This window comes from Canis lupus, chromosome 7 (genome assembly GCF_011100685.1).
Source record: "Canis lupus familiaris isolate Mischka breed German Shepherd chromosome 7, alternate assembly UU_Cfam_GSD_1.0, whole genome shotgun sequence".
Lineage (NCBI taxonomy): Eukaryota > Metazoa > Chordata > Mammalia > Carnivora > Canidae > Canis > Canis lupus.
Genome location: NC_049228.1, coordinates 63,447,232 through 63,472,250, shown reverse-complemented (window position 1 = coordinate 63,472,250; position 25,019 = coordinate 63,447,232). Strand labels below are relative to the sequence as shown.

The window sequence follows — 25,019 nt, the reverse complement described above, 5'->3', positions numbered from 1 at the left end:
CTCCATCTCAAAAGGCCAAGAAGTCTAATTTGATATGACAGCAGTATAGTGCCTGGGCCACGGTAGGTGCTCAGTAAAAATATCTCCATTTCCCCCCAGTCATGATTGACATTACCTTGACTCTCCACAACCCCCATCCAATATTAGCCAAGACCATAAGAAACCCAGACTGGCCTGTGGTCAAGCTCATTCTCCAGGGGCATCCAGGGCTTGCCACCCTGTGGCCAAAGAAACCTCCTTGGAATGAGACTGACATATACAGAAAGCCTTGGGTACATTTTGTTTTCACAAAATAACACTCACCCTCTTGTTTCTCTGAGCTAAATGGCATGATGATTCTCAATGGAATCCTTACAATTCTCTCTGGGAAATTTGAATGCCTCTTGTAATTTAGTTAAACAGCTTTTAGGTATCACAGAGAAACTTGTTACTCGTGGATGGAAAATGGATCCCTGCACTCGACACTGTGGAACCTCTTACCGTCCATCTGGGGCTCCTGGGAGCCATGTGACTTGGTCTTCCACCAGACTGCAGGGAAGGGCCAATCAATCTGTGAGCCCTCACACCATTCACTGCGGCTCTGTTTACTGTTCCTTTATTTACATAACTAGAGATTCAACATCCTAACATGTTTTGCAAGCTGTCATGACATGAGAAGCTAGTAATCTGCTGTATTTTGCTTGCTAACATATTTTTGACATATTTTAGCTTTTGATTATAAGATTGCATCTTTGCCTGCTACCATCTGTCTCGACTCAATGGAACTCTGGCATTTACAAAAACAGTGGGGTGTAGTATTTCTTATATACTTGAACTCTACCAGAAACATGTTATTTTCAGTCTTAACCAATATGTCCTGCTTTCACACGCCATGTCTGAAACGTTCGCTCTCTTGCAAGATCTGCCAGGGATAAGGAACGCATCTTCGCGTCCAATTTGGCTGAGATGAGAACTATGTTAATGAGGAGAAGGGAGCGGTATCCAGCTTCTAAACAGAGGTGGCTTTTTATGTGGTTTATATCCTCTCCACTAGGCTTAGCCCTCTATCAGCGTGATTAAGATCTTCTGTGGAAATACATCTTCTTTTGGACTGTGTAGCTCGCCAGTATCCGACATTCTTGAGGCCTGTATTTCACTGTGAAATAGTTATCCACCACCATTTGGCAGTAAGATATTTTCCTACCCCGTGTCCTTTTCTGATTCTTATCTCTACTCATTAGGGAAAATTACCCCAGGTTTGACCCAAAGGATTAACCGGGCTCCTGTCTCTGCTGACAACACTAGACCGTGCAACACACAGGAACGTGACATTGTATTCAAACAATGTGTTGGAGGAAAGGCCAAAAAATAAAAAAAAAATAAAAAAATAAAAAGCACAGTCCTAACATGCATTTATTCAACACCAAGCTTAAATGAATTTATTATGCTCCTGGATTATACCCTATAGGCCAAGAAGCTGTCAACTATTGACATTTTCTTTTCTCTCCATGTTCTGAGTTGAGTGTAAATATATTTGTCAAGGGAATATAGTGCACGCTCAGTTCAGTATATGCCCATTTCATCAGAAGCAAAGCTCTTATTATCTGTAATCACAGTCAACATCTTTGTTGCTTTAAGGAAGGAATGGGCTGTAGCTTGGATTTACATATGGATCTGGTCCTCTTCAGATTCCGTTCAGAATGCTGTTTCAACCTTCATTTTGAATGTGCATGGATTAGCTGTGTCTAGTGCAAGACTCCAGTAGTGAGAAGAAATGATTTTGGACAGTCTGGTATGGACAACATCTCGTTGATTTTCTTCCTTTCAGCCTAATGCCAATTGTTCAGGAGCAACCGAGTGCGGGATTTTGGAACTAAACACATTAATGGGGATCATTGTCACTGAAGAGATCAAAGAGGAAGGCATTTTGGATACTTGACTCCAATGTCTTATGGCTACAGATCAGGTCCAAGGCTGACGCCGGTTCCTGATACCCTTCCTTGTCTGGTTAATGAGGATGGTGGCAACTGCTGAACTAAGAAACAAAACCAGGATGGAGTCTGAGTGATGGTTATTGTGGGTTTCTGGGGAGCAGAAACCTCGTCCTTTGTGCCTGGCACAGAGCGGGCAGGCAGCAGGGGCTGGTACATCACGCTAAGATGGGTGGAGCTCTACAGTTGAGCTATTAATTCATCCACATGTGCTTAACTAACCTTCGATGAAGTGGCATCACTGAGGGTGGGTAAAAAAAAATAACAGAGAGCAGATTCCTCATCTTTGAAAGACTTACAGTCCAGCTAGGAAGACAAAATACGTTTCAAGGAAGCCATTAATTGCAAAGCTAGGTTGACAGTGCCATAGGAATTTATAGAAAGGAAGTAATGGTAGAGCGGGATTGGAGTGGGATTTGTGGAGGAAGAGGGGCTTGGTTTGTGATGGGGAGGACTGCAGGGTCGAGGTGAGTGGGGAGGGAAGGGGTTAGGGGAGGGAATATATGGGAGTGAGCAAGAAAAGAAAGGAGCGGAGTAGATTGGCAAAGGAGATCTGACTTGGCTGACTGAAACCAATGAACGCTGGATGGCTAAGCCTGGTGGGGCGCTGGGCCAGGTGAAAACACTCTTGAAAGTCAAGGGAATATGAGCTTTTGTGGAGGATAATAGACCATTACCCCAGCGTTTCGTAAACAGGGCACATGGTAAAAGTGGTGCATTTTAGAAAGACTGTAAAGGAGTGGTGTGAGGGAATCAGGGGGTAAGAGGTGCAAGGGAGAAAAAGCAATTCTAGAATCAACATACAAAAAGCCCATATTAAATAAAGATAACGTTCAAAGCAATAACTTTCTTATATAGGGTATCTCATATATTTTGGGTATTCTTAGCCATTGATAATAATATTGGTAAAAGTTCTACAAAAACTTGTAAGTATATTTACTCTCAAATTACAGAAGAAAATAAGAGTCGCAGCAAAGCAAGGTCGGTCTGGGCTACATAGGCAGCAAGTGGCAGAAAAAGATTGGAACTCCTTTGAAACTGTACCCTTTTTCCTGACATTACTCTAGGAGTCATTGGTATTTGCTAAATGGGAAAATGATGTGAATTAAGTGTTTTATAAAGATTAACATGATGGCCACATCCCAAGGAGGACTAGAGAGAGGCAAGGTCAGAAGGAAGTCAACGAGAAGGTTCCCCTGAGGGTCTTGTCATTGGAAATAGAAAGGAGAGGATAAACATGAGACCTCTTGCCAAGCAGGATGAACATGGTGACTGATGGTCTAAATTACTGAAGGGCAGAGGAGAAGGAGGACGGGGTGGGGGTGGCAGGAAGAAGGCCACTGGTGACCTTGGGAACACATTTTCAGTAAAAGCTATCGATGGAAGGCAGCCTGCAGGTGAGGGAGGAGTGAGGCAGCGGTCAGGAAATGGAGGATGTGGGGCAGACCACAGATTTGAGAAATTTGGAAGAAAACGAGGGAAATAAATAAAACAGTCTTGTGAGGAGGCTTCAGGGTCAAGAAAAAAAATTGTTTTTTTTTGTTTTGTTTAGAAGAAGAGAAACCTGTGCACATTTGAAGACAGGTGGAAGTAGACCAGAAGGATTAGAGAAAGAGGGGCTTCTGCACATGGAAGGGTTCAAAGGAGCTGCGGGGGGGGGGGGGGGGGAGCTAGAATCACCGGCCTGCCCGATAGAACTTTCCACGATGAGGAGAGTGTGCCCTATCTGTGCTGTTCCGTACAGCAGCCACCAGCCCCACGTGGCCACCGAACACCTGAAATGCCCCTTGTGAGGCTGAGGAACTGAAGTGACTGTAGAAATCAATTTGACTGTGAGTAGCCGCGTGTTGAAGTGGCTGGTGGCCACTGCAGAGGGCAGTGCCTGACCCTTCAGAGAACCAGAGATCTGGTCTCCTGGGGAAGGGAACTAGAATCTCCTCTGGCTCAGCAAAGGAGGGCAGAGAGGGGGCCAAACCAGGGATGTTCCATATGCAGGGGACAAAAGAAATGGTGTTGCTTCCGCCAGGGGAGTTGACTGTCGCTGGTTATCCGGTGGCGGTGGCCGCGCCAGGAGCTCAGGAGACGAGGCGAGGCCCAGTTCTGAGGCTTTTGGGGCGCCCGGCCCGTGAGGACGTCAAGGTCTGAATCGCAGTGGGCCTGGCCGGGTGGAGAAGCGCCAGGCTCCTCCGTCCTGCCGCACTGGCCCTCAGCCTGGCTGCCTGTCTGGCTGTCCCCTGTTGGCGTGGGACAGAGGTGGAGAAGACGCCAGCAGGTTCCTCGGCGTGAGTGGCCTTTCCTGGCGTCTGAGTGAGAGCGGAGGCCTTCCCTAGTGCCCACTCTGCTGCCACATCCCTGGTCGCTTTGGATCTGGAGCTTTCCGCGCTCAAAGGAGGGGGGGGTCCCCTCAGAATGACGTCACTTAGACTTGGGCGTTTTCTTGAAGGATTCCCCATCTAGAGAGTGGGGTGTCTGTCCTGCCCTGTGCTCTGCAGGCGAGCAAAGAGGCAGCCCCGGATCGCCACCCCTCGTTGCCCTGCGATCGCACGGCCTTCATCACTTCACCGGTGCGCTCGCCCCGATCGGGGCGTGTGGTGTGCAGCTTGGGCTGCCTTTCAGAGCCTCCGCAGCTGGGAATTCAAGATGCTATACTTAGGCAGAAGTCCATGAAGGAATTAATTGATATGAGCCAGAAGTTGATTGCCATTTAAGTACTCAGCCTCCAGCATTGCCAAGTTTCCCTCTTTGCAGAAAGAACTGAGCTTGCCTGCAAACTGGCTCATTCAGGATGTGAGCATAAGATGGAATTCAACCTTTAATATGCTGCAACACCTGTTTGGAAATAAAGGGGCTCTGTGCTTTTCCCCCCAAGGAGTTGACAGCTGACTTCATTACCGAGGAATCTGGCCGAGATGGTCGTGGCTACTCCTCAGCCTCCGGAGGCGCTCACCCAGGAATGCGGTGCCAGCCAGACCTGAGCGTTGGGATCCTGCCAGAAACCCATGCTGGGTCATTTTGCCCTAAATCATCCCTCTTCCTTGGACTCCAGGAGTTTTCAGGACGTTTGGTAGAGCTCCCTCCACACAAGGGAGCTGGTGAGAGGCTCTGGCCTGCTGAAGCTAAGTGGAGAAGCGTTTGCAGGTGTTCTCTAGTGGGATCTGGATTTCCAAACTTCCTTTCTCAAGGGTTCTGCAGCGCTGCACCCCCAAAGGCAGAGCTGCCATGCTCTGTAGAGTGGAACTTGAGGGTTCACTGGAGTTCCTGTCCAGGTTCTGGAACAGACCCAGCGCTGCTCCAAGGAACCTAATAAACCCGTGGGGGATCCCCAGAGGTTGTCTCTGATGCCACTTCTTTCCACTTGGGCTGGAACCCTGACTACACTTATCAGCTTTCCCATGTAGACTGTCAACCCATTTGCATGATTCCAAAAGCGTATTAATCTGGCCTCCATTAACAACATACAACGTAGCATTATCTGACTCACAACAGAGAATATTGACTTTCCACTATTTGTTTATCCTTCATCATTTAAAAAAAAAAAAATGTGTTTGAAATCCCAATGTCCGGGAACAGGAGTGGACTTACAGAGAGCACATCCATTTGGTAGACTGCTGCTCAACCAGAGGCAACGTAACTACAAAGGCCACAGAGCAACTTTGCAAGTGCATGTGACATTAATTTAAAACAAAGCACAGCTCAAACTTTTATATGCAAAAAAAAAAAAAAAACTCACACAATTATTTTCAAGCAAACATTTTTAACTAGTCTGGAATGAGAATAATTCAGAAAAAGGAATAATCAATGCCAAAGGTCAAAATCGGCAATCCAAGAGTCGGACCTGGCCTGAAAAGTGTGTCTCATATGGCCCACACGGTGGGGGGCAGCGGAGTTTGAATACAAAATGGACTAGGTTGCCAACATTTAGAAATTGGCACATGGCACATACCCACCCGGATTGCTGGCTCCTCCTGAGACACTGGACAATCTGGCCTCACAGGCTGCTTTCCCTCCAGGCAACAGTTGGGGCAGGTGACGGGGCATTTGCTCTCCAGGTTGCCAGAGTCCCCGCTGGGCTGGAGCTCTGTCTCACTGGGTTTGCCATCTTGCGCCAGGTGTAAGGGTGGTGAGGTTCTGGGTCATCTCCCTCTTTTTTTTCCTAAACTCGCTATTGGTTATTATGTTAAAGTCATCATTACCTGACTGTTATAAAATGTAATGTTGAGGGAAGCCAGTCTGAGGCCCATCCTACTTCTCTACTCCTTGGAGGTTATTTTCAAATTTCCGATCTTGAGTCCGGGACTCTGGCCTGAGAATGTTAGCTCAGCCCTGTGGTTCTCAAACGTGGCTGCACTAGAATCGCCTGGGGCACCTCTGATGCCCGGCTGGCATTCTAGACCAATTAAGTCAGACTCACTGGGAGTGGGATTCAGGCAGTTGAGTTTTTAAAAATCCCTTGGGTGATTGCGATGTAAAAGGTCCTTGAGAAATCAGAGAAAACTTCACATGAGAGAGTTTTTCAACCCCAGCACTATCGATTGGCATTTTGGAGTGGGTAACTATTCTGGGGACCTGTGCTGTGGGTTGTGGGATGTTTAACAGTGTCTCTGGCCTCTACCCACAGACGCAGTAGCATTCCTCCAGATGAGAAGCACCCCGTTAGATCATAAAATTAGGGTCAGGAAGAGTGGCTACTATGTTGGCCCCCTGCCCATATATCAGGGCTTTCAGAAATTTCTTTTGTTCTTTTTTTTTTAAGATCTTTTTTTTTAAATTAAAAATAATTTTTTTTAAGATCTTATTTATTCATGAGAAACACACAGAGGGGAGAGAGAGAGAGAGAGAGAGAGACAGAGAGACAGGCAGAGGGAGAAGCAGGCTCCATGCAGGGAGCCCAACGTGGGACGCGATTCCGGGACTCCAGGATCACGCCCTGGGCTGAAGGTGGTGCTAAACCGCTGAGCCACCTGGGCTGCCCAAAATTTCTTTTGGAGTGAAGTACTAGGAAACAATATTTTCTCCTCTACTGCATGACGCTGATGTTCCTAATAACATTTTACTAGGTCTTTACGTTGTCTCACGTTCTTAGGGAATGAAGTAGGAAATAAATACAAACAAGGCGACAAACAAAAGGAGGGACTGGCTGTTCCATGCACGGGGTAGTCATCATGACACAACAAACCACTGGTTGTAAGGAAGCACCTGCTACGTTCGACTGGACTGGTACTCCCCAGAGGATCAAGCATACAGCAACTAGGAATCAACTCCTTTGGCCTCCAGCTCTGCCTGGGAACAGGCTGAACTGGATGTGTTGGAGGAGGCCAGGGGTGCTTCCAGGAGAATAAATACCAGCCTCTGTTGCTGCCCGAGAACCCATCTCCTGCTGTTTACTAGAAGTCAGGGATGTCTCCTAGAGGTGAGGCTGTGAACTCAGGATCCAACCCCAGGATAACATGATCACCTGTTTTCCATGAGCAAAGAGCACCTTACTTTTAGGGAAATATAACACGCTCGTTAATAACCAGCAGTTTTAAAGCCTTAAAAAAAATCTTTATTAAGCATGGCCATTTCATTTTAAATGCAAAATCCTTGAATAGACCAGAGATCTTAATTTTTTTTAAATATAGCTGAGTATTTTAATTATGAATGTACTTGCATATTCTCAGCATACTTCATTATTTATGTAGCTGGTGAAAAAGCTTTTTAATTAAATAGCATGCTGGCAATCCATTGTGAAATGTATAGATGTAGGTTTTCCTAGCATTAAAAAACTAAATACACACATGAAACGCTGGCCGGCACGCAGGCTTTAATCACCATGAGGGATTTGTTTCCGAGTGATCTTAAAATTTGACCAATTTCTTTATTGGTAACAAAATTAATAGTATAATTTTCTAGCACTCCGCATGGCTATTCGCATTTAATGCACTGCATTACTTTGGAGATGGGGGGGCTGTGTAGAGCCGCGGTTCTCAAAGTGGGCCCCCTGCCCCCCACACCTGGAGCAGTAGCCTCACCTGGGAACTTCTTAGATTTGCAAAACTTGGAGCCCCACTCCCAGGCCCACTGACTCCGCAATTCTGGGCATCAGGTGGGCACCTTGCGATAGAACAAGCCCTCCGGGGCACCCTGACAGGGTGTGGTTTGAGAACCAGGGGTGAGCATTCTCCCACCTGGTGCGGCAGTATGGGTTTCACGCGAGGGACCTGGGCTGACGGGGAGTCACCACCCAGTGAATCAGGCCACGCTCCAGTCCCCCATCCAACCAGTGCTGGTGAGGATTCTCTCTTGTTAAGTTAGTTTAAAGGTCTGCTCGAGGCCTCAGGGCTTCCAAGAGGTTAAGAGTCCCACCTAGTGAGGGAAATAGTTTCAGCATGACGGGGTCCAGAGTTGCCCATCGCTATCAGGTGCATACTTACCAGCTGTGACGAAACACGGAATTAGGAACCAGCTCACGCCTTGTCCTCCTCTCCTCTCCCACAACAGAAAGCCTCTGACTTTGGAGCTCCTGCTCATTCCCCATTTTGTCGCGGGCTGCGGTGCCAGCAGTCGTCCAGAGACACCGCACGCCTGTGTCAAGGCCGATGACCAGGCCGCATGACGTCCCCTGGTGGGGGAGCCAAGGCCAGGAGGCCGAGTGATTCGGAGAAGGCCACACCGGGAGTCAGCGGCAGGGCGAGCACCAACAGCCACCCGGCTCCCTGCTCCGTGCTTTGTCTTCTGAATGAACAAAGCTGCTTCTTAAGTACACATAAGCCAAACTGCCTTTCAAATTGCAGCCATCTACTTTGAGTTCAGATTTGCACAGCATGACATGAATTGGGCTGCAAATTATGCAGAAAACAGCCATCACATCCATCTGTGATGTCAGAATCCTCCAGTACAATGTGACCTGGAAGTATCTGAGAGAGGAGAAGTATACTGGGTCTGGTTCTTTCCCTGTGCAGCATGATGAATATCTTCCCGGCTGCATTTGGCCCAGTGTGAAAAGGTTAAATATGATTGAGGTTATGCCTGTGATATGCTCAAGAGCAGCTTTCACTTCCAAGGGTGCAGGCGATTAGATTTTTTTTTTTTTTTTTTAATGGTAGAGTAACTAGAAAAAAGAAAACACACAAATACACTCCTGCCTAATGGTAAACTGAATTTATTTCCTCTTGGAAAACAATTCCAGTAATCTCCAGGTTCAGACCGCAGAGTAAACATTAATAACAGTAACATACAGGTTAGTTCAACTGATTCAAGAATTTGGCTGTGTGAAATCATTAAGGAAAACCTTGAACACTCAAAGCTTCAAATGTATCCAGGAAAAAAAAATCTTTGACAGTCTACATAACAACTATTGCATATATAGTGATGCTACCTGTCACATTGCAAGGCTTACAAATATATATACGGGCCTTATCCAGCTGTGGGGTTCTGTTCTGTGAGAACGTCTCTTCATGGTTTGCAAGAATCTTCAGCAATAAAAAATAGTCTTGGATTTAACCGTTGATATACCAAAAGAGAAATTCTAGGCTTAAGTGTAAATAAAAGGAAGTCCAAACGTAGTCTCATTTGTAACGGTTGTTTTAATCTGTCTTCCTCGAAAATACTTTCTCTTAAGCCATTTTGCTCACATTTTTTTTTTCATCTTGCCTGAATAGGGCCCAAGTCCACTTGTCTTTATAAGACCATTTTAGTATCAGACGACATAATACATGTGCAACACTTTATATACAAGGCGTCTATCCGGTGCTCAAAAGTTCAAACACATGAACATCCAACAGTTTTGATAATACAAGTTTTATGGTACAATACAATGTTTCTGAATATTATACATTAACAATGAAAGTTTCGTGCAAAGAGTAAAACATGTTCCCTTTTTGTGCCACCAAAGTAATTCTCCGACCGTACTTGCACTAACTGCTGTGTTGGGTCATCGTATGGTTCTGCAATAAAAAAGAAAGAGGGGAGAAAAAACACTTCAGTGATCTTATTGTCATCAGACCAAGTATCTGTACCTGTCCGTTCCTTTGCCTCTGCCAGGCCTTCCCAGAATCCCCTCCCACCTTCCATCATCTCTTCTTGTCAAAGTGAGACCAGTTTTTCAAAGACCAGGGTAGCACTATTTTAACAGTTTTATTTATCTGAGTGTTATTTCCATTACAAAAGTGTTATTTCTTTTGGTCTCATCACTCTTAGATGGGAATGTCTTGACAGCAGAGACTATCTGTCCCTCAATATGGCCTTTACAGGCAAGGGCTGCCTGGCCAGTAACCCACAGAGGGGGCAAGAAGCATCTCCATTGGGTCACCTTGAGCATCTGCTCAGGTCATGATCTCGGGGTCCCGGGATTGAGTGCCACGTCGGGCTCCCTGCAGGAAGCCTGCTTCTCCCTCTGCCTGTGTCTCTGCCTCTCTCTCTCTGTGTTTCTCATGAATAAATGAATAAAATCTTAAAAAAAAAAAAAAAAGAAGCTTCTCCATCTCCTCTCCTGGGGGTGGGCTCGGGACTGTCACTACAAGGCTCAGGAACACATCACAGCAGCCACATCCACCCCCAGACCCAGTTGAAGCAGCCTTTGTTGTACTTGGGTTGTCTCCTGTCCATCCACACAACACGTTCCCTTGCTAAGTGAACCTCTCAACTGTGAGAGGCCAACTGTACACCTGGACTTGCAGCCAATAATGGGGTATGGCCCCAGACCCAGGGCATTCATTCAGAGCATAAGCCTGCAGATGGCCTGATTTCTACCTTCCCTCCTCTGTGTTTCCCCTGATCCAGGGTCTCCTACCTGTCAGCTTCACACCCTCCCCTGCCCATCCCTTCTGCTCAGAACTTTGAGGTCTAGCTCAGAACACAACCACATCCATGAACATCCCATCTAAAACCAATTTCTCCCTCCTCTGATTTCCTGCTGCATTTACACTGCTCAGAGTACACAGCTTAGGTCTTGTCTTCTGGTTATTTGTAGGCCTGGCTCTCTCCTTATGTCAGAAATTCTGGTGTTCACTCATTTATTCACTCCTTCACAAACATCTGTTGAACACTTGTCTCACCACCTGGTGTAGCCCACAGCAACACAATCATTGCAAGGACCTGGCCAAATGAATGACTGACTAGCTAGGCAAGGGCTATGGAAGAGGACAGGATGGCCCCTAACTCGATGCCTTCCAAACGTGCATAGTCTAAAGAAGAAAGGCACGTGGGCCCAAAATGGCAAAGCAATATGGCAGGATGAGATCAGAAATGAACCCAGAAATACCACGATTACACCTAACCTTGCCCGGCCTTTGGAGAAGGCTTTGCAGTGGAGGTAACAAATGACATTTGAGTTGAGGCTGGAAACTTGAGAATGCATTGGGCAATCCAGGCTGACACACTCAAATGAGGAAAGGCAATGAAGCAGGAATACACAAGGTTATGTCCGTGGACCTGCAACTTGTTCAGATTGGATGGGGTCGCCTAGAGTGTCCTGAACCAAGAGTACCAATGAGAAGGGAGGATGGAGGGTAGTTTGGGGCCAGATTTTGAAGAGCCTTTTGTATCTTGCTAAGGAGTTCAGACTTTGTCATGGCAGTGAAGAGCAGCTATGTAAGTTTTTTAAGCAGAGTTTTTAAGCCTTAAAGAGCTTTGTTATCTTTTCATCACCCACAACTAGCAAACTGCTTGCCCTGTGTCCACTTATGGAACAACCAGAGGCTTGCCTGGTCAGGGCTGAGAGCACCAGTGAGGGAGATGGGAGATTTGTGAAGAAGACCCAGGCTATCTATTCCCTGTTTCAAACTTGCCCAGTTTTGAAGCCTGGCAACAAATAATGATGAGGAACATTACTTCGCTGTCTCTTATTGAAAATGAGCCTATTTTTATTAATTCTGTGAAAGAGAAGCTGGATCTTTTTTTTTCCTTATTAGTAGCATTAGCGTAATAGTGCATATAGGATCAATTTTTTATGCCAATCCTCTTTCTTTGTATCAATTCTAAATACTTCTGAAAACTATTTTTCACCAATAGGTAGACCAAAAGGGTAATCAAAATACTGATGAGACTAAAAAACTTTCCTATTTCCTTAAAAATAAACACAATGATGATCAGCGAGTTTATAAACAATACAAAGGCACATTTGCTCAAAATAGCCTATCTAAGCTTTCTTATACCTTTTGTTGTCTTCAAAGAGTCAAGTCTGGTCTTGGTAACAAACGTTACCTAAATGACAGGACACTGATGGGCAGTGGGAGGCTTTTTTTTTTTTTTTTTTAAACCATAATCAAAGCTAAAAAGAAATCAATTTAATAACATTAGTTTTAAATATGTAAGTGCTTACAATAGACTTTCCACATTCACTAGGATTCTGGAGGTTAATAAAGGAAGATAATACTGCAATCTCTCTAGTGTTTTTGTCTGTGCCTCTATTGAGATACTGCAAAGCAAGAACGCAACACAAATTGGCCGTAATAGTTGGCAATGGTTGTATCTCAGATGCTTTCATTCTAAACCAAAGCCATCCAAGCCTCTTCCGAGGTGCAGGGAAATGAACAAATACATATGAATCTTATTGCAGTGGACTAAAGTTGCTACGACAAACGAGTTACGCTTTGCATATTAAGAGAGAAGAAGATAAATCATTTGAGAGAATGACAAGATTATGGTGTGTGAAATTCAAGCTTATACAAAAATAAAGAGCCCTAATATAAATAATGTCTAAATGGGAAATCTGGCATGAAACAGGGGAAAGGCGGGAAGTTCTCTTGCTGTAGAGATGCCTGCATACCACTGAGATCAATTATTGTCATTTCCACCCCCCCCCCCCACTCCACTTTTTTTCTTTTGCTCTAGCTCAAATGAGGGCTAATGAAGACTGGCTCACTCCATCAAGGTGTCCACCAGCAGCAGAAACTGTCAAGATGGGAAAGGGGCATACTGCTAGGTGGTCCTGGGTAATCGGCATATTTGCCTTGAAAACAAAAGAAAGCCAGTCCTCACAGGCTTTTCCTCCCCACCTTTGGGGATCCCTGGGCTACATTTGTTCCCCTCCCCTGCACTTTATTCTGAGTCACTGGAAATAGAAATGTCCCAATTTCATTTTCTGAAGGAAGAGCTGGGTGTCTGAACTGCACAGGTTAGGTTGGCTTTCAGAGGTTGGAGGGGACAGATGCAGGGTGAGAGTCTCCAGACTTTGCTGAGGATCCTCTGATGAGAGAAATAAGAAGTTGCTTCATGGGAGCCCTCTGTGTACTTTTTTTTTTTTTTTAATCATGCACATGATTTCTTTAGAAAGGGAGAAAAAAAGGGAGCAAGTGGGAAAGATGAACAGTTGACCAGAGAAGCCCTAAGCACAGAGAGAGGCTGGTCCACTGGCACGGTTCCCTCTTTCTCTGGCTCTTTCCATGACGCTGAGCAGGTCCAGGAATCACTGCAGTACAGACGTGGATGCCCAGCAAGGAGAAAAGGCTGCCAGTCTGTCAGCAAGCTGCCTTCTCCGCCTGAGTTTCATGCTCTTTGGGTCTAAAGGAAACCACGACACCAGAACAAAGCAGTGGGTCACCGCACCACTTTTACCCAGCAATTCACAGTCCCCAAAGTACTTGAATGCAATGACAGCTTACGAGGAAAGAGACTTGCTCCTGTGAAGGGAAAGTGTTTTACATAATCAAGGAGAACTTGAGTCTAAGGGGGTGTGGGAGGGGGTGAGGAGAGAAAAGGAAGTGGAAAGAGAAGAGAACTTCTGAAATCCCACAGAGAGCCATATTCTACTCTGCAAAAAGCCATCTCTTGGAGACCCCATGTCTAAGTAACGGAAAATTGCAAACCATTAATCCCAGTTATGAACAGTTGTTTTACACGAGGGGGGTTTGTGTTTTAAAAAAAACAAACCCCAAATCCACAGCACACCTTAAAGCTTAAAAGAAGATCCATCTAGGTATGATACCTTAATAACCAGGTTTCAAAAAACACTTTCCTTACTGTAAAGGGCCCCATTTGGGAGGAGTGTGTTCTTTTTTTTTTCCCCCTATAAATGTGAAATTAAATGTAGAAAGCTAAAAAACAGACAAGGACCTTCAAAATTCCCTTCTAGCACTATGTATTTCTTTTAAAATACGAGATGCCTTTCATTTTACAAGACTGGAATTCTCATTTTGGGCTTGGCACTCAAACAAATGATTAATTCAGCCTCCTTCTTTCTGAGAGCTGACCACATTTACTGGTCAAACGGTTTAATCCTATTTAAGATGCAATCCAAGCAAAATATTTTTGAATAAAAAATAAAACCCCATGATCTCCTGAAACTGCTCACCTTGGCCAAGTTATCCCATTTTCCTGCGATCCTGATGTGAATCGGAATATTTGCACCAATAACAATGATGAAGCGAACCTTTGGAGGAAAGCCAGGGGGAATCTACCTTCCCAGGGAGGAAAAATGAAGTCCCCGCCCCCAAAAGTTGTGCCCACAGATTGCCCTCGCTCGTCCAATATTTTGGCAGAGACCACGTCTCGTCTGTGCTTTGTAACTCTCTGTTGGCATCGGCAAAATGTTAAGTAGCAATGGTAATAAAAATAAAAACTGCATTTGAATGGAAGTTTTGTGAGATCTGTTGATTCAAAGATGTTAATCATTTTTACCATGACTCGTCTATTTATAGCCCTTTGTCTTGAACAAATTCTGACAAGCTTTTAAAACTAAGAAAAAGAGCCAGCATGCTATTTTAAAAAGGAATGAAAAAAAAAAAAATAACAAGCTTTCCACTAATTCACCATGCCATTAGAATCCCAAATTTAAATTGCAGTTGTATTCAATTTAAATGAGATGTTTTCCAACCAGAAGAAATAGTAGGCGATTGTGGCTCTGTAACAATGCAAGGCGGGAAGAAATGAAAGAAATATAAAGATTAAATGTGGCTGTTTCTTTCAACAGATGGTGACAGCACCATGGCAGCATGTTGTTTTTTCTTTAGTTGAAGAACGCAAACATCCGTAATCAATCATCACTGATTAACTAATTATATTACCCTTCCTTTTATCACGAGGGTTGGACCTTTATCTGTAAACACTATGGATAATCTGTATGCTCGTGTTTTTCCGGAGGCATATTCTAGTACACATCCAGTCGTGCAGTTGCAGGCTGCACACAGAATTCTACATGACCGTCCACCTTTAAGCCCTACTGCTTTTTTTTTTTTTTATGTTTTATTTTTTTTTTTAAACAAAAGCAATTGGTTTCCAACAGGCTGGATAATAAGTCTTTTGACCTGCATTCTTCTTTGACCCATTAAGGTCACCCCTGTACTCGGGCATATAGCTGACTTAGGAAATGCCTGCAAGTCCTGCATTTCATCTCCTGCCCACTCAAAATAAAGCTTTCTTTAAATGTGTCTGTACGGGTCCCCGAAGGCCAAAGAGGCATCCCTGTAGTGGGCAATGGAGGGACAGAAGCTTCTGCCTTTATTAATGAATGCAGACCATTATGAGTCTGGCTGGCTCCTTCCCTGTTCCCAGAAGCATATACTGTACGTGACTTAAAATGCTAGAATATTGACACAAAGCAAGCCGGGCACCCCTAAGGAAAATTACTCCTTGGATATAATGTAGGCTCGTAACAGCTATTAGAGTACAAAATAAAACCCTCCGGGATCAAACTGACATATACCACATTCCACCTAGTCCTCAAACATTAGAAGAATTTCTTTGTGAAGGCATTCTCAAGGACAGCATTAAACTGACTTTTGTAGCAATCTGCAACAGCTTTTTGGCTCAGAGCTTTTAGTACTAAATCTCTGGTTTGAATCAATACAAGTACTATATCTTCTACATTAATCAATACATTTGGTTCAATACATGTTCTATTAAATTATACTTTCTAATCAAGATTTTTACATTTCCACCCTCTCTCTTTTTCACCCCACAACTTCTTTTGCTAGTGAAATAGTTTTAAAAGTGTATATAGCTAATGATGACAGGATGCTAGGTTATTTCCCCCACACCATAGGGAAAAACTATGGCAAGGGGTGGCCTTCAAATGCCTTGATAAAGTTCACAGGATGCGAATGCAATAAACGAACATTTTCAAAGTCCCCACAACTACAAAAGTACTCTGAGTTTTAAATTAACTGAAAGAGAATTGTCATAGCTCTGGAAGTACCACTGGTGATGTTCTAAAAATTACACTGAAGACCCAAATGGTCCAATAAGACCCCATTTTGCCACCCAATGTTTCCATTGTCCACAATCCATACACTTCCTGGCGGGAGAAATTTGGGGTAACTGTGTTTTTGTGGACCTTATCTGGTAGCAGCAGGAACATGTACGTGGGTACGTGAATTTTTATAAGACATATATTTTAATGAATATTCTTTAAAAGATAGATATAGAATATTTCCCGAAGTGCTTTGGGAATCTAAAAAAACATATTCATGGTTATTTTCATAGCCAAGAAGTTGACTCATAATTTTTACTTTGGGAGAATTTACTAAAATGGGCTTCTACTCTTTTGACACAGCAATGGCATTTCAGAAACTGTCATGATATGCTTTTGCCTTTCTCTTTAATGCCATGAATGTTGCATTTATGATCATGTTTGCACGGACAGAATTTCCCTTTTATTTTTTCATACAGTAATACCATCGCCATGAACTTACAGAGACACTGATGCATTTTCTTTTGACATTTAACAGTTCACATGGGCTTGGCCTGACATCTCAAAGCATTTTCTGGATGACACCAACTTATATTAAAGCAAAAGGTGAAACGGTGCCATCAGAAGTGACCAGAAAAATAGAAGATATTAACGATAGAAAAACTAGGTTATTTTGTTTGTCCTCTTGCTGGAACAGAGTTGTTTTATAAAGTTTATACTCCAGGCTAATTGGCAATGAAGTTCCCATCACATCTTCCATAGGAAACAATTTCATATTCTAATAAATTTCACTGAAGGACATTTTTATTATTGTTGTTCTTTGGACAGTCACGCTAAATAAGTGTAGAAAAGGATGGTGTGAGATAACCTTGAAGCCTGTGGACATTGGCATGTTCATGAGTTTATGTTGCGAAGTCTTGACCATATAATTGTGGCATTCAGTTCTTCTCGCTCATCCAAAGTAACTCAAAAGACAATCCAGTAAGCCATTTCTTAGTCATTATAACAATGTGTCACTCAGTTGCTTCATTCTAGAGAAGCCTACAAATTAAATAGATTCTAGAAGGCCAGTGGGACTTGCCTTTCAACAGCAAACCCTGACACTATTGACATACTGGGCTGGACAATTCTTTAGCGGGGCGGGGGGCTGTCCACTGCACCGCAAGACATTCAGCAGCGTCTCTGGCCTCTTATCAAAAACACGCCATGTGGCAACCATTAATGTCTCTAGACATTGCCATGTATTCCCTGGTGGGGGAAAAAAATAACTCCAGATTGAGGACCACTGTTCTACAGTGTTTTGAAAACACATTGAGCTTGCTGTGCCATGCTTGAGTATGTTTAGTCTTCAGTTCAAGAGGTATCTCCTCCCTAAATTTAAAAATAAACAAAAAGGATAGAAAAAGGGACACCTATTCCATGTGGGACTATATCACGTGGCACTTTAAAACACAGTCAATGGGAGGGAATGGGTAATTTTGAGAAATTGTGGAAAGGTTGTATAATATCCTCTGAGATATGTAATAAATGGTGTTCCTTATATGAAGAATAGAGTGTCTCCAGAAAATGTCCATTCATTCAGCAACTTAACATCCATGAAAGGCAGTACAGTTTCATGGCAACAAATCAATGCTGCTTTCAGAATATTTGCAATCTAACAAAGGATAAATATTAAATTCTGGAAATTAATATTTAAGGTATGGGTAGTTGAACTATCTACTTTGAACAAACTGCAGAGCCATCATCCTTAATCTGCTGATCTAGATTTAATAGCAGGAGCCAATTATACCTGTAAGTAATGAGCACATCAGAGAACCAAAGAAACATTTTCAGAGCTGGGAGGGTCCTAGCCACATCTGTTCGGATACCTCATTTCATAGATGAGGAAATTAAGACCTAGAGAGTGTAAGCCAACTTTCAAGGTCTTATATCTACTCCAGTGGGTCAGTTGGCTTTGGGCATGAAACAATTGCTGAGTGGCACTGGTTGATATGTTTTGATCCCTGGGCTGGACTGGCAGCAAGGATGGCAGACACACTCATGGCACTCACTAACTACAGGGAGGACAGAGTGCTATGGGTCATAGAGAAAGGACACCTCACCTCTCCTGAGAGAGGCTGGTCACTTTGTTCTCAGAGGAGTCACACTTGCCTTGTGCTGGAGTGAGGAGGAAGAGAAGGAGGAGGAGGAAGTGGAGGAGGAGGAGGTAGTAAGAAGGGAATGAGTGGCTCCAGAGGAGGAGTAAGCATGAGTCAAGCTGAGAATCAGGGGGATGTAGACACTCCAGGACTGGAAGTCATGTGTGGGGCTGGAGATCATTCAGGATGGGCAGGGAGGTGGGGAGCCACTTCAAAAATAGCCTATTTTCATTACAGGCTGGGAAAGCCTATGGTGGTTAACAATGTTGCAAGAATACCCACCTAATTAGCTTAGCCTTAGTCTAATATGTCTTCAGAAGCCTAAGCAAAGTCTCATTTTTAAAATAATAACCATGTCCAAACTGCTAATGTAGAACAGTTTCTAGAATTTTGACAGTTAAAGATCAAAGAGAAATAAAAACAAGCCACTCTGGTCCACCAGTTTCAAAAGGATACTATTGCTGATGGGTCATATATGGGAATATGAACATGGTCATAATGTCATTTTTCATTAAGAGTTTATAAACAATAGTAAAATTTCAGTTGCTAGCTGGTCCCCACCTGTTTCTCATGTCAGCCAGGTTTAAAAATTTCCCATTTTGGAACGGACAATAGCATGGAGTATCTAGTATGTTAAGGAAAAAAAAAAAAGTGCCAAATTAGAAGTATAGGTTGAGAGGATCATGATGACCTCGGGAAATATATTAAAAGTCTAAGGGCTATTTTTTAATTAAGTTAATTGATTAATTAGTTGTTTTAAGATTTTATTTATTTATTCATGAGAGACACACAGAGAGAGGCAGAGACATAGGCAGACGGAGAAGCAGGCTCCCTGCGGGGAGCCCGATGCAGGACTCGATCTCAGGACCCGAGGATCACACCCTGAGCCGAAGACAGATGCTCAACCACTGAGCCACCCAGGTGCCCCCTAAGGGCTATCTTTAAAAGAAAACCATGAACTACTTGCTTATATGCAAGGAGCCAAAAGAACACTTAAATCAAACTATACAAAGACAGCAAAAGTGAAAGAGGCTGGAGCCAAAAGATGCCGTTCAGATTGTAGAAGTGCAGGATCCCAGCATATTATGGGACAGAAGGCTTTGATAGGCAATACAGTCTAATAAGATATTCAGGGATTAAGTCAGTGCTTCACGGACAGATGTGTCCATGTGCTAGTCGTTGCTAAGCTTTAATTTTTCCCCCTGCAATGTTTAATTTATCACACTGGTGCTTTCTAAACTAGAACATCTGTAAACAAGGTTAAGAATGACCTCCTTCCAATTTTACATCCGTGAACAGTGCCCCTTCTTCGTGCTCTAATTTTAGATACCTTAAAGATAAATAAATCTGTGGAAGGAAGAAAAAAAAGAAGGCTTGTCTGACACTGTAATCTGTTCATCTTGGGCGAATACAAATTTCCTCTCCGCCTGGCTCTTGATGCACACAACTGACTGTTGCTGCTCAAGCCATAGTCAGGCATTCCCTTCCCAGTCAAACGCAATTAAACAAACTTCTGCTAAATATTTAACAGCCTCGTGCAGTAATTAGCGGCAAATAATGGGAGCTTAAATTGATAATTGCTCAGAAATGTCCTCTTGCCAACATTACAAGTTTCCCGCTCCTCCTTTTTCTCTTAGATTTGGAGTCCCAGAAGGTTTTATTTTTAAAGGACTCAGTTAGTGAGATTACCCATAGTCACATTACTTGGCCCACGATCTTGCAGTCAAGTTGGGCTGTTTTGCTGTCAGATGCAAGATTCTACTCACATTACTCATTTTGCTTGTGTGCTGGAAATCCATTGCAATTTAAAGTTATGTACCTGAAAGCTGCTGGAACAGGGCATTGATTTAAAAACTGACTGGCAGGCTTAGGATTTAAACTCTGGTCCACTAGATTCAAAAGGTCATCTGATTAGAATGAGAGAGGCACAAGGCTTGTAATTTATATTCAAAGGGTAAGCCTTTGTAGGGAGAGGGAGGGAGCAAGGACTCTTCTCTGCTTTTCCACTCCATATGGACAAGGATTCCCTTCAACCAAATTCCAATAATTATGAAAAATAGTTTATTGAACTTGGACAAAAAGCAAAAGAAATGCCACTTCCTCGTAGTGTATTACTTCTTTTTATTAAAAACACTGCCCTGCTCTCTAGGAGGTAAACTCATATTAAGACTAGTCAAACATGTTATAAATCATTAAGAATAACAGAAAAAAAAAGTCTTTCCCCATCATAAACAACCAAATGCTTGTCTACTGGGGCATTCCTTAGTAGATATAAATAAAAAGGATAAAACTGTGAAAGGATGATGTTTGACTTGTGTCATTTACATAATTAAGTTCCGCAAATGTGTGTGTATATGTGTGCATGCAAGTGTGTGCCCGTGAATGCCCATGCCTGAGCTGGATGTTGGCAGGAGCATGTGCTGTGCACAGGGGGAAAGTTACATACGGGGGTGTGGGTTCTACACGTAAAATCCCTGTTGTTGGCCTTTGATCTTTCTGCCCCTCATTGCCCCAAGTAGCCCTTGTTTTCAATTCTAAGAAAGTCCTTTTAACATGCAAATATTTCACAAACCCAATTCTATAGTTATCTCTCACTTAACACACACACACACACACACACACACACACACACACACAACTCTGGTTTGGAGAGAAGAGAAATAATTTCATACTCAAGGTGTGTGCTTGTTTTCTTGCTTGCTTTTTTGCTGTCCTTTTCCGAAACCCTGCATGTTTTTGTGTACTGTAGAAAGGTTCCAGTCCTTTCTCTTTAATCATCTCCCACCCCCGGACCCCCTGCAATCACCCCTGGTTGTTGGCCAGTTCGCACAGGCACAAAGAGAGGAAATCAGGAATGCTTCAGTGTATCTCTTCTACCCTGAACCTTGTCAGGTCTTTCCGCAGAGCTGTGTTTTCTCTTGTCCATCATCCACTCTTGTCTGGGGATCTTTCGGATCTCACAATGGCAGCGCTGTCTCCACCCCCCACCCCCGCCGGACCCCTCTCTTGCTTTCCATCCAGCCAAGAGGAGCCTCTGTTTGATTCAGAAACCTCCACATTAAACTCTCATTCTCCTCCCGATTCCTGGGCACCTTTTCTGACTTTGCTTCCCAGGTCTCTGTGGGACGGTTTCCTCACCTCTTAGGATACACAGAAAGACAGCCCTTTCATTCCCCTGCACAAAGATGTGCTGTAACTATGGTGAGCATAATCTATAACCCTCACATGCTTATATAATTTGCTACTCCAAGTTAATTTTAATTCATTACAATAAAGCAATATAATTAAAAAAATAACTCTTTAAAGTGAAGTATTTAACATGATCCTGGAAGAAAGGCAGCTTTGACTAACAGAGGGCCAGGCAGCAGGCATGGTGCATACTCATGCAAATTCAAAGGTGAGCCGTAAACAAGTACACACAGCAACACTGCCATGCATAAAGGGCCTGGCAACGGGAGGCCTCATTCTAATCAGTCCTCAAAGGAACCTGCCATACAGAAGTGGCACTTATTCTAATTTAAAGCCCTCATGCTTGCTTCAGTGTTGCAAAATTTATAAAAGAATAACTTCATTAAACCGCCTGGCACTTCAAACACAAATGCAAACCAGCCACAACACAGAAGGAGCTGGACAAGAGGAAGAGAAATATTCCCAGAGAGTTGTTAACTCGGATATTCAAATGAAGTCTGCGTTTGGGCGCTTCTCTTCCTGATGACTGGGTTTGACGTGCAACTTTCCTTCACCAAGGACTTCTGCCACACGGCTCTTTACTTCTGTCACGAGGCCTCTTGCTCCTCGGAGTCTGCTTAATAACACTGAAAATCATTCAAAGTGGTCCGGCAAGCCACGTCACACGCAGAGATACGTCTGGCAGTACATAAATGAACACTATTTCATGTTCCTTTCCTGGTCTGCAGAGAGGAGGTGGATTCTGAATGCACACGATTACAGTTTCCATTTACTGGGGTAGAGATTTCAGACTCTCCTAAGTTGTTGAAAAACTCATGTGAAAAAAGAATGTCCCCCCCTCCCCTTTAACTTGGGTTTTTCAAGAAAGCAAGCGAGAGTAAGGGCTAAGTGGAAACAATCTGCTTGATCTAGGCACAGCGCTGGAGAAAAGTTAGCGTCACATCCTTAAAACACACACTTTTAAAAGAATTCCTTTTCTCCCCTGAATCAAAGAAATGCTACAGTAAAATAACTTCAGGCTAGATTTCAAAGCGACAATGTGGTTTGTGTCAGAACACACATCATTTCATTCTCACTGTCAGCATATTCCTCCAAATCTTTTTATTTCTTTTTTTTTTTGAATACAATGCAAAGACAAATCTAGAAGCCTGCTGAAAAACTCCAAGCCTCTGAGAAAGTGTGTGTTACACACAAGTTCTGTTACGCACTGCAATCTTGAGAAATCCCAGTAATGAGTGAGCCCTTTCCCATTCAGAGTTTCTCAATACCCACGTCCAAATTTGGGCAGAGTTTCTGCTTCAAAAAGAAGAGAGGAAGCATCCTAAACTCCTCAAAATGGTCATCCATGGATGGAGAAGAGGGAATGACCTTAGGGTGAAATCTCTTAAGGTGAATCTCTCCAAAGGCGTCTAACAGAAGATGTGTATCCCAGCTGTCTTTCAGAGCTGGGCAGTGGGGTCTGCTGTCACTCAGAGAACACCTGCTATGGGATACTCACGCCAGGCTGATCGGAGGACAGATCGACAGGAGAGATGTGAGCAGTAAAGGTATCGCCCAAAACAACAACAACACAAAATGCTGTGTGATGTGATTTGTATTATTCCTAGGATAAGCAAATACTGAAACTAACTCTCTACATCTTTATAAATACGTTTTTATAGTGCTGAAGGCTCCTCTGCATTCCCATAATGCCATATAGCGGTGAAGGTAAGTTTCTATTATTTTTCTTCTCCGTGAATAAAACAGGGCTAATCAGATGGAATGAATGAGCTAATTCAATTACAGGCAGCCTTTATTGTGCAATAAAATATGGATTATTGATCTTGTGGAGTTGGCAATGCATGATGCAAATTCAAGTGAATGAAACCTGAAGATCTGCCTTTGACTATTTTTATACACGCTGAAATCTACGAGGACTATTTCCACTTTGACAAAACCAGCAAGAGGAAATAACACTAACTAATTAAACCCAGTGCTTCAAGAGGGAACAGATGAAAGGTCACCTCAGAGGGCTGGCCTGGCTGCCTGAGAAGGCCCCTTAGCAGGGGAGCCATCCCTCGGTAGACTCCTAAGACAGAGGAGGAGACATAGACAGGCCCTCTCGGGCTGCCTGTGGCCTGGTTAAGCAAAAAACTTATTTGGGAGGCTGAAATTTACTTCACAGCATCTTGCTACAAATCCAATCTGGTCCCATCATCACCACAAATATATTGTTGGGGCTTTGTACTTGGGAGGTGGACTTGCTTGAAATACAGCACTGGACTGTTCTATCAGAATCCTTTGGTCTTTTATCTCTTAAAAAAAAAAAAAAAGCAATAATCAACCCTGGTTAGAGAGAAAGCAGCTCTGAGTATGGGGGTCACGTGGAACGGAAAGCCTATGCGGCAAACACTAAAGGGAGAAAAGAAGGTGAGCTCTGATATTCGGCGTATATTTACACACCTCAGTTCTGTCTTCCCATTTCCCCTTGTAAATCTGCCCCCAGGTACTGTGGCATGCTGATCGCTGTTTGTGCTCCGCTACAAAGTGCACACCAGACACTCTCCTGTATTCCTCAGAAACTTCTCGCTCCTCCCTGCCGAGCTAGAGCTCTTCCTCCTTTGGACCAGGCCCTCATCCTCACTACTTTTCTGCAGGGCCACAGCAGCGGAGGGCAGCACCCACCCCACCCCCACCGCTCCCCATCCCTCGGCAGCAAAACATGCACTCTTTTCTCCCCTACTTTTTTTTTTCAAGAGTTGAAATGGGCTCTGTGTTTTGGTAGGCGTCCCTCCAAAGCACAGGCAAGCGGACATGTGGCCTGTTTTCGGAAAAGACTCTGACGAAAGGGAGGAATCAGAGATGCTAAACAATGCTGCGCAAAGTTGCAGGCTGCTCGGCTACAGTCCAGAAAATGAATCCAATTTTTCATTCTGTCATTATAAATATTTCATTGCAAATGGTACTGATTTTCTGCAACCGTGGTTAAGCAAAGGGCCTCTGTGTGAATATTTAAGAAAAAAAAAAAAAAAGGAGGAAGACAACGAAGAAGGAGGGGGAATGGAAGGTTAGCAACCAATTAATTTCTTGCTTTAAATGTAAAAGATTCTGGGAGAAATTCCACAGTGATGTAGTGTGTGACTCAAAGAAGAAGAAGAAAAAAAACATTTACTCTGCTCTTCTTCTGACAGTTTCTCATAAAATATCTGCAGCCCATCTATCTTTTAGTACTCCAGGCTCCTCTGGAGAGCAGAAAATGGTGGTTTAAAGCTCACTTCAGTGCCAGTCTGCGGGAGATTGCTTTCCACAGGACCCCCGCTGATGGAGGCCTAGGGGAAGAGGCCCAGGAGTTATTCAATCAGCCCGAGACTCTGGGGCGGCTGGGGGTCCTTTGAGGGCTGATTATAAAGCTGCCCTCCTGTTGCCTGCCTCGGAACAGAATGAAATGAGCAGCCTCTTGCTGAGCAGATTCTGCAAGAAGGAATTTCACCTGTCATGGAGTTTGTCAGAATTTCAGGATTTATCTTGGTGCAAAATTAATAAAATACCAACCAGGATTTCAGGCTGACTACTCAGCTGTGTCATCTCAAAGTGATCTTTCACCCAGGAAAACCTGGACAGTGAGTACAGCCATTC

General features: G+C 43.7%; 1 protein-coding gene across 4 annotated transcripts in view; it reads right to left on the bottom strand.

The window, feature by feature from the left end:
* Window positions 1-9,093: 9,093 nt before the first annotated feature.
* The window catches only part of ZNF521 (zinc finger protein 521), a 275,389-nt gene continuing 259,463 nt past the window's right edge, over window positions 9,094-25,019 (bottom strand). For all 4 annotated transcript variants that reach the window (XM_038543632.1, XM_038543629.1, XM_038543630.1 and 1 more), the window contains one exon: window positions 9,094-9,895. In XM_038543632.1, coding sequence (XP_038399560.1) covers window positions 9,866-9,895 — 30 coding nt within the window. In that variant the 3' untranslated portion in view covers window positions 9,094-9,865. The remainder of the gene's footprint in view (window positions 9,896-25,019) is intronic.